We start from the raw sequence: 8,855 nt of genomic DNA, 5'->3' as shown, positions 1-8,855 counted from the left end.
TCGATGCCGCTGTCAGCAGCTAAAACACTTTCCAGCAGCGGCAGTAACACTTTGAGCCACACCGGTCCGGAGTATCAGGTGGATGAAGCTGTTGTAAAAAGAACACATAATGCTACTACCACTATGCATGATGCTACGATGTCCTCGTCGTCAACGAAATCGCATCATCCCGGTGGCACAGCTATACTTGTAGCATCTTTAATGATACTCTTTGCCACCTTAACGTTCGCATTGGCATTTATTATTGCACGTCGACGAAAACGAGGTAACGAATCGTTAAATATTGGCCCACCAAGTGAATTGGTATACCGCAAGCTGGTCGCTTCCAGTCAAAATGTTTGTGAAGAGTGTCCATGAGACGAGATTATATGCATTTATGTGTAATTTTACATTTCCTGTGGTTTAATTTTTTTTTTCATATACAAATTTACACATTTAAACAGTATGTATGTATGTATTTTTTTTTGTAGTTTTTGATTCTCTGTTTCTTTAATATATATTTTTCAATGCAAATCGCTTTAGACAATTTTTATATTTTTTGTAGCGCATTAATCGGTTTATTAAGAATTATTAAGTAATTATTTGTCATAATCATACAAAATTTTTAGTAATTACTTGTACTTACTTCTATATGTTTTACACGAAACCCAAGTTCGTAGCCTATACAAAATTTTATACTACTTTACATACCTTTATATTATGTGTCACGATCGTCTAATTTTAGCAAGTCTTTGTACAAATAAAAAAATAAAGTGTACTTTAATTACATTTCTGTTTTTCCTTTTTTCCTTTTACATTATATTGCTTTAACGTTATTTAGTTATTATCGCATCTTTACAAGGCCTCGCCTCATAAAATATTGCTTGCACATTTTGTCTTTTTTTTCAGTTAAAAAAGTTTCTATAACGATGTTGTGGTATTGTAGCTCTCTTAGCGCCAAAACAAAACTCTTTGCTTGATTCTTCCAAATTTCTGTATGCATATATTTATAGGTTGTCTGCCGTTCGGTGTGAAGAATCGTCGTCATGCTTGGGACTTTCCTTCCAAGCCAGAGGGATTTAAATTAGGCGGCCTACTGTTGGATCGCGGTAAGCGTGGAGGTTTTGAGAAGCTCGATCAAAATGCTAGTGATGAGGATAATGAAGCAACTACAAATATGCTGGCGAGTGTTCCATTTGCCTAAGTAGAGTAAGAAATGAGCTTAATCCCAAAGTAAGCTTTAAAATAATTAGAAATAAACAACACTGACGGCTCATGAGACCGTACATGGGCCTCTAATTATTTAAGTATCTTTTGAGTCAATAATATTTGGCTTAAAGTCGTTTAAATAATGTAATTACCGAAAATTTCTTCCAAAGTCCACAAATAATGTTGAAGCTAAATTCGATTAAAAAAAAAAACTTCTAGTGGGTTGTGTGACGTCTCCAAGGAGCCAAATAGAGTGAAACAGCAGAGAAAAAAAAGGAAACCCCAAAAGATAGGGTAAGATAATAGAGGCTCACGAGCATTGTGAAAAATTAGTAATTAGTATATAATGCTCATGGACTTGCATTTTTTAGAAAATTTCGCACTTTAAATTAGCATTCAATAGGAAACATTTATGTGGTGTAAACATTTAGCTCTCGGTATGGGTAACATTTGCGAGAATCTAGCAGAAAATCTGTAATTGCTTATTGTGTGTACAAATGAAAATTTCTTGACTAACTTAGGGAGGTTTCAGGATAGTTGACCATTCTGGAACAAGCTCTATGTATACCAGCTCGAGATTAGGTCATGACTATTTCAGGAACATTTAGGCCCTAGTACGGTATGATTTTGGGACTAGTTCAGGATTCTGGGACAATTTTTTAACTAGTTCGAAATCATTAACCGACTTCCAAAAAAGGAGGAGGTTATCAGTTCGTCGGAACTTTTTTTTTATACATGTTACCGTTATGTCAGGTGGTCTGGCTTAGATCCCATCATTGGATCATGAAATATATATATATATATAAATATTTTTTTTTAAGTCGATTTTTTTTGCTAAAAATTACTTGTTTTATAACTAATAAGGGACCATTTCGGGACCGTTTCAAGACTTAATCGTGATCATTTCGGAAAATGTACACGACTATTTCGACCGTTTCGGGAATTAGTTCTGGACCATTTCGGGTTTAGTTCACAACTAATTCTGGACCATTTCGGGGCTAGTTCACGACAATTCTGGACTAGATCAGAACTATTTCGGTACTATTTTAAGAACATTTCGGGAAAGTACTACGACTAGTCAATAAGTGAGTGTGAATAATTCCTTCCGCAAACAAACAGTTGTAGAAGGATGAGCGACCGAAAACTATTCACAGTCGATTATGAACGAGAAATCGACATTCACAATACCATGGAAAAGCGATTATCGAATAATAGTCGTTAGTCTACTACTAATCGACACTCGCAATAGGGGTGTCAGTTTTTTGTTCCCAACCCGCTTATTCCGACGATTTCAGAAAAATACCATGTGTCCCGTTATCTAGTTATTACTATGTAAAAATCATATAGCAATCGAATTTATTACTTTCGTCACACTGAAAGTCTTTATAAAATATAAAAAGGTTGTTTTTTCAAACAACGTTTTTAAAGAAGATTTTCGCAAGTTGCAGGTTTCATCGGGAGTGTTAGGAATGGATTTTTGAACACCTTCCCGATACCGGCCGTCCCGGTAAAGTTACAAAGTCGCGTTTTTTTATTGAGCTGAACTCATTCTCGATATAAATTTCTACATAGCACCACGCTGTAACTGCCAAATGTACAAATCGTGTGATCCCTGATTAACGTGGTTCCCGTGGATCCCGATATCCCGCGCGCATTTCTATTTCGGTCAATAACTTAAACTTTTTCTTACCAAAGGTACAGCAACAACATGAAAAGTTCCTTATACATTTAATACTTAGACTATTTCGATTATTCAAATGCATTAAAAGCAGAATTTTTTCCACTATCAATGTATGTATGCATTAAATCAAATATTTACTTTAAATTATTCGTGTACGTACTTTATATTTGTGATCTTTTTAACTAAGAATAAGTATTTTGTATACTTTAGAACACTATTGAAGCATTCGTTCCAATAAAAAAAGCTCTGATGCCAAATTTTATCTCATAACTGTACAAATAATAAATTCTATTTTAATTTATAATAATAATTAATAATAATAGATTAGCGCTTACACATATGTTAGTGTTTGGCCGAGCTTCTCCTCCGATTTGTGGCGTGCGCCTTGATGTTGTCACACAAAGAGGAGGGACCTACAGTTTTACGCCGACTCCGAACGGCGATTGTATTTTAATGAGAAGCTGTTTTTCATGGCAGAAATACACTCGGAGGTTTGCCATTGCCTGCCGAGGGGCGACTGCTGTTAAGAAAAAACCTTTTTTCTAAATTTTTTTTGCGATGTTGCTTTGGCCAGGGCTTGAACCCAGGCGCTGCGGAGTGGAAGAGCGCACTGCTTACCACTACACCACAGCGGCCATTTTAATTTATAAGAGTGCAAAAAACACCTTAAACATTAATGTGAAATAAAATTACAGTAAATAACTTAAAAAAACATTGCCCTATTTTTTTTATGAAACTCAACGAAAATACTATGATTTTTCAAATACTTTTCATTTGACTTTCCAGGCCATTTTTCTGGAAAATTTTGTATTTTGCTGTTCATTTTTTGTGAAATTCTCTAAATTCAATTTTTTCAATGATTCATTTAATCAAAGGTTGTGACTTCTTAATTTAATAAATAATCTTTCAAAAATTTAAACTATTAAAGAACTCAACAATGCAAATCACCTATCGAGTAAAGATTTTTTTTTTTACCGAAGTGCCAACCCTTTATTAAAGAATTCATGCCTTTTAAAAATATCTGTTGTTTGGTAGTTCTTAATTTTATTTATTAATTTTTTATTAAAACCAGTTTTACGAAAGCAATTAAAGTGAAAAATAATTTTTTTTATATTTAAAAACTGACAGAAAATCATTTTTCACTTAAATTGCTTTCGTGAAGACTGCAGTTAAAAACTAAAAAAAATTTAATTTAAAAATAAATCTAGCAACCCTGTTAAAAGAACTAATAATGTAAAAGGGCACTGTTTAGTTATTTGGCCAATGACTTCGGGTTATTGTGTGCAAATGGGTGATCGGATAAAAAAAAAAGATTACACACACTTATAGTCAAGGGTCTAAACTTTATTTTAAAACATAAAGCACTCATTTATTACGATTTGAAATATGCACTTTTTTATGAATTTCGGAGTTAGTTCTGCGCAAAAATACTGTGGTCAGCGTAGCCGCGTAGTTGAACTGATGAGGGCTATTTTTTCTATTTTCAAATAGCTCTCAGAGGCCTGTGGAACGGTCCGAGGGGGCAGTTATTGCTTTTTACAAAGTTTTAACTGTGCTATTCTAGTGGGTGCGGTATCAAGAGTCACGCCATCTGCCCGTTTGCACACTAATCCAAAAACAGTGGGTAAATAACTAAACATTACCCATGTAAAATGCTAACACATGTACATACATACATATGTATGTATGTGTTTGGCTAATTTTCATTTTAGAAAATTTTTTCTAAAGATAAATTTCTTATTTCTTGCTGACCCAAAATCGATGTGGCAACACTTTAAGAACCCCCCTTTCCCACTTTGAAAAAATTACTTTTTCCATTGCTTGCAGTTCTTCTTAGAATTAGTTTTAACTTAGATTTATTTTATTTGGTAATTAATCTGGCAACCCTGTTTGAATTATTTGTAAAATCTTCAGCTCCATTCGTATTTTTCTAAAATTCTACTGCCACTTTTTGTGAATAAGCTTCTTATGAATGTGGCAGCCCTGCACTATATATTTGTTTGGTTTTTTATTTTATTGAAAAATTCGTTATTAAAAAATCTTGCACACTTTTATCAATATATTTATATTTTTACACTAGCCAGGATTATCAAATTATTTTATTCGATTTTTTGAGGATGGATGAATAAAAGACATTTATTTCGTTGTTTAATATAATTTTATTTTTATAAAAACTGATATACTAAACTTACGCAAACCTAAGAAAACATAAATTTTTGCAAGTCATAAACGGGTTTAGATATGAAATAGTCCGCTTTTGACTTGTCGCGCTGTCCTTTTGAAGCCATTGAACGTATCTGAACCAAATACTAATGTCATTTAAAAACTTTTTGCTTATAATAAAGGGCATTGTTGTAATAAATAAGATAAACTTAATTAATTCATGAGCTCCAACAGTGCTGCTGTTTGTTTCAAGCAGTGACATCCACAGCCGGATGCACAAATGTTATGTTTCTGTAAAAATATTCAAAAATACGCAATTTAACATTAATGAACAGTTTTAAATATAGGCATCTCCATGCACCTTAAACCACTGCATCATATGGGCCATATGACCACCATGTCCACAAGCCAGACACGCATTGGCTTCGCCTTTCACTGGCAGGTTACAGAGCTGGCATAAAAGAACTGGTCGCTGGCAGCTAGTGCACGAGGGCGTACGCTTTATTTTATTGCAGCCAGGGCACTCGGTAACAAATTCCACACCATGCGGCTGCGTTTGCGAAAACATTGTATGTTTTAAAATCTAACGGGGAGAATTTAAGTATGAATGTAAATCGCGCAAACTATATTTTAAATTTTACCAGCGCACGTTTGGTCAGCAACTGCCAACCGAACAATATGTCCGCATACACCTTCTTGAAGTGATCGAATAGTGGCATTTTGGTACGCCTGATTAGCGAACAGGAATATGAATCCGAGTTGCAATGCTTCGAGTCCACCCAGTCTAGCGAATCCGACCAAGAGTTGCTACGCAACTGCTTCAAATGCACATTGACAGCCAGTGCTGTACTGCATTTCGGATGTGAAGCATGATAATCGATTGGCAAAACGGTATGATAAGGTGACGTGTTGTGCGAGAGTTGCTGCAGTTTGTTATGTTGGAATCCATGGGGACTAGTCGGTGTCATGAATTCACCAAAATCTCCTGACATTGAAGGGCATTTGTGAAAGAGACATGCCAACATTACAGCCGTCTGCAAATCACCCGCACCAGCAAAGTGCATTATTAATGCCTCAAGCAGGAATTTCTTAAATGGATCTTTATAAAAAAGCGTCTCATATTTCGTTTCATTTGGTATATTTGGTGTGGCAATCAGCTCAGCCAGCGTCCAAATCGGCACCAAATCATAACGGCCGTATGTTTCGCATACCTGCCGATTGCGACGACAAGTTGCACGCAAATCTCGCTTGTCCAACGAAAATTCCTTTGCCATTTCATAATTGATATTCAACAATTTGCAGGCTTCATAAATATGTACAATCGGTGTTGCATTAGTTTGTTTTTGCATTGAACGACTTTTCGAGTGTTTGACGCTCATGCGATCTTGCAAATAGAAGGATGCATTTGAATCGCGATGTGTATAGAGTACATTACCGAGCAGCACACCACCACTAATCGCCGAAAATGTGCGTGGTGTTGAATTTTGATGACGCAGTGTTAAGCGTTTCGAATGCGGCGCCTGCGCAAAAGCGACCAACAGGCCGGTAGCATTGAATTTAACGCCTGAAGTGCGCGGATAGGGAATACAGGCATCGTGTAAAGCACCGCTTAAGGCGCCTTCTAGCCGCGGTGATTGTAAACGCAGTTGAGATTTATCTGTAACGCTACCAACCGACTACATGCAAGGAATAGACTAATATTAGCACAAAAAATATATATTAGGCAATATTGCGTACCTTCTTCATGGCGCCCACTAAGGCACGTAGGCATTGTTCCAAACATGTGCGCGATTTTTTAACGCGTTGTAAAGCGTTCGTTTTAAGTGTCTTGAGCAAAATTGTAGATAGTTGTTCGTGAAGTGTAGTGCCATCGCAAAAAGTGAATTCCGGCCCGATATTGGGACTGGGATACTCAGTTGGGAAGATGGTCTATGTGCAAAAATGTAAGCCCTAGTCAAAAGCACAAATGTGGTCTGCTCACTTACCTGCAATACCACCACATGACCGCCCGCTGAGATCTTAAAGACCGCATAACGTTTAATAGCATCCAATATGTCCACCTCTACATGCGGCATATTCCTATTAAGTAGCGAGAACTCATGATGCAGCGAACAAGTTGGCTGATCAGTAAGCGAACGAGCTATATGTGTTTCTTCCTTACGCATTGGCGGGGGAGGCGAACGCGATATAGTGGGTATTGTTAGGCTATCAGATGTTTCTGTGGGCAGCGATGCGGCGCCAGCGCGTGTCAAACTTAAAGTGGGCTGATATAAAGACGACGAGTGTGTTGGCTGAAATTTAGTAGTCGTTTCTGCAAAAGAATCCGGCGTGTCGCATACTTCATCGCCATCGAAATCGGGCTCGCAGAGTTTGAGCATCGTGTCATCGATCTTCCATACACGCAAACTACGATCACGTGACCAAGTAACTACCTCCTGTATGCATTAAAAAAAGTGGCACTTTGTAAAACGTTTACCAAAATAATAGAAAACAATGATATCTGCGCTTTACAGCATTTTTAATATCCGAAGATGACTGGATGTAGACTTACAATCTCGGAAGTGTTTTCTCGATTTGGTCGCCATTCAAAATCAAGTATAACATCAGTGTGTCCCACAAATGAGCAAACCGGATCTGTTTGTTTACTATTGCTCCACAATAGCAAACTATTCTCACCGCGTCCCATTGCAGGCACCACTATGCTAACCAATCCATTGCCAATGGGCTGTAAGAATAATTAACGCATACATACATAGTTGTGAATTTTAAATACAAAATAAAATTTATATACCGTATAACGCGCTCGCCACACGGGTGAGGTCATTGTAATTATTTTTTCTGCGCGCCGCGGATTATTCACATCGAAATATTTTACTGTGCCATCTTGACTCGCGGTAGCCAGACATGTTTCACGCAAATGACTCCAGTTAATGCCATGTACTCTACAATTGAAATATGTATGTTAGTCCTCTTTATATATTTAAAAACGCTTTAAATTCATACCTATTTAAATGTGCGGTTATATAATGTACTGGGCATGAACCTTTGCGCATATCCCAAATACGTAAATCACCATCATGTGCGGCTGCCAATAAATTACCTGATACGCGGTTAAATCCCACTTGTGTTGCTCCGGCTAATGCAGTAATATATAATTGAATTAAATATATAACTTATCTACATTTGTACACCGAAACTTACACATGCATACTGCATTCAATGATAAAGTTGGCTTGCGTGGATCCCGTAAATCCCAAATGTGTGAAAATGTGTCAATTGAACAGCTCACCAGCAGATTACTATTCTTACTATGCCAATCGATATCGGTAACGATACGTGTGTGGCCGCGCAACGAATGGTAGTGCTGCATGTCTGCTGCACCCCATGTTACGACGTCAATGTGTTCACTTGTCTGCAAGAAAGCAATACTAAATGAAAATAATATCTTAAAAATGTTTACGCATAATACTTGCCGCTATAGCACAATACTCCTGCCGATTTGGTAGCGTAGCGAATTCCGCTGCCGACACTTCATATTTTGAATTCCTTTGAAATTCTCGTAGTGTACCATCATCGTGTCCGAGTCGTTGCAGGGCTAAGTGGCGTCGCCCCGCCAACAAAACCCATTGCCCCGTATAGTCGACAGACATTGCCGTTGCCTGCAGCTCACGATGTTCATAACATTTGTTGCTCTGCTGGACCATATGCGTTTTGTCACGCTCTCGACTACGTAGGCTGTTACCAGCAGTTGCTGATTCGGAAGTTGGTGGCATCTTTGAGTACATAAAGTTGATTTAAATTGCAACTTAACAAAAAAGTTTAT

The 8,855-nt window shown here is 37.2% G+C and overlaps 2 protein-coding genes across 4 annotated transcripts in view; one reads left to right on the top strand and one right to left on the bottom strand.

Moving 5' to 3' along the window:
- Positions 1–2,781, top strand: part of LOC118753042 (peptidyl-alpha-hydroxyglycine alpha-amidating lyase 1-like) — a 5,176-nt gene extending 2,395 nt beyond the window's left edge. The window contains exons 7-8 of one of the 2 annotated variants that reach the window (XM_036487891.1): positions 48–265; positions 993–2,781. In XM_036487891.1, coding sequence (XP_036343784.1) covers positions 48–265; positions 993–1,183 — 409 coding nt within the window. In that variant the 3' untranslated portion in view covers positions 1,184–2,781. Of the gene's footprint in view, positions 266–992 lie in introns of both variants that reach the window. The other variant, XM_036487890.1, reaches the window with a different exon arrangement.
- A 2,238-nt stretch (positions 2,782–5,019) lies between these two features.
- LOC118753040 (GATOR complex protein Wdr59) lies at positions 5,020–8,849 on the bottom strand. Of its 2 annotated transcripts, XM_036487888.1 has the most exons (10): positions 8,506–8,849; positions 8,234–8,444; positions 8,036–8,168; positions 7,824–7,974; positions 7,584–7,757; positions 7,018–7,467; positions 6,770–6,961; positions 5,674–6,708; positions 5,394–5,615; positions 5,020–5,323 (listed from the first exon to the last, which is right to left on the bottom strand). In XM_036487888.1, the coding sequence occupies exons 1-10, from the start codon at positions 8,815–8,817 to the stop codon at positions 5,246–5,248; spliced, it is 2,958 nt and encodes a 985-aa protein (XP_036343781.1). In that variant the 5' UTR covers positions 8,818–8,849; the 3' UTR covers positions 5,020–5,245. The 2 variants fall into 2 exon arrangements, with proteins under 2 accessions (XP_036343781.1, XP_036343782.1); XM_036487889.1 differs by lacking the exon at positions 5,020–5,323 and having other exon boundaries at positions 5,505–5,615; positions 5,682–6,708.
- Between the last annotated feature and the right edge of the window lie 6 nt (positions 8,850–8,855).

The sequence above is a fragment of the Rhagoletis pomonella genome, unplaced genomic scaffold (genome assembly GCF_013731165.1).
Source record: "Rhagoletis pomonella isolate Grant_MI unplaced genomic scaffold, Rhpom_1.0 Rhpom_scaffold_02066, whole genome shotgun sequence".
In the NCBI taxonomy this organism is placed as follows: Eukaryota; Metazoa; Arthropoda; class Insecta; order Diptera; family Tephritidae; genus Rhagoletis; species Rhagoletis pomonella.
This window is presented reverse-complemented; position numbering and strand designations above follow the sequence as displayed.

Coding starts and splice junctions, on each gene's coding strand:
- LOC118753040 (XM_036487888.1), bottom strand. CDS start 8,817: ATGTACTCAAAGATGCCACCAACTTCCGAATCAGCAACTGCTGGTAAC. Junction 7,758..7,823: donor TGTGGCGAGCGCGTTATACG/GTATATAAATTT, acceptor TTATTCTTACAG/CCCATTGGCAATGGATTGGT. Junction 5,324..5,393: donor ATATGATGCAGTGGTTTAAG/GTGCATGGAGAT, acceptor ATATTTTTACAG/AAACATAACATTTGTGCATC.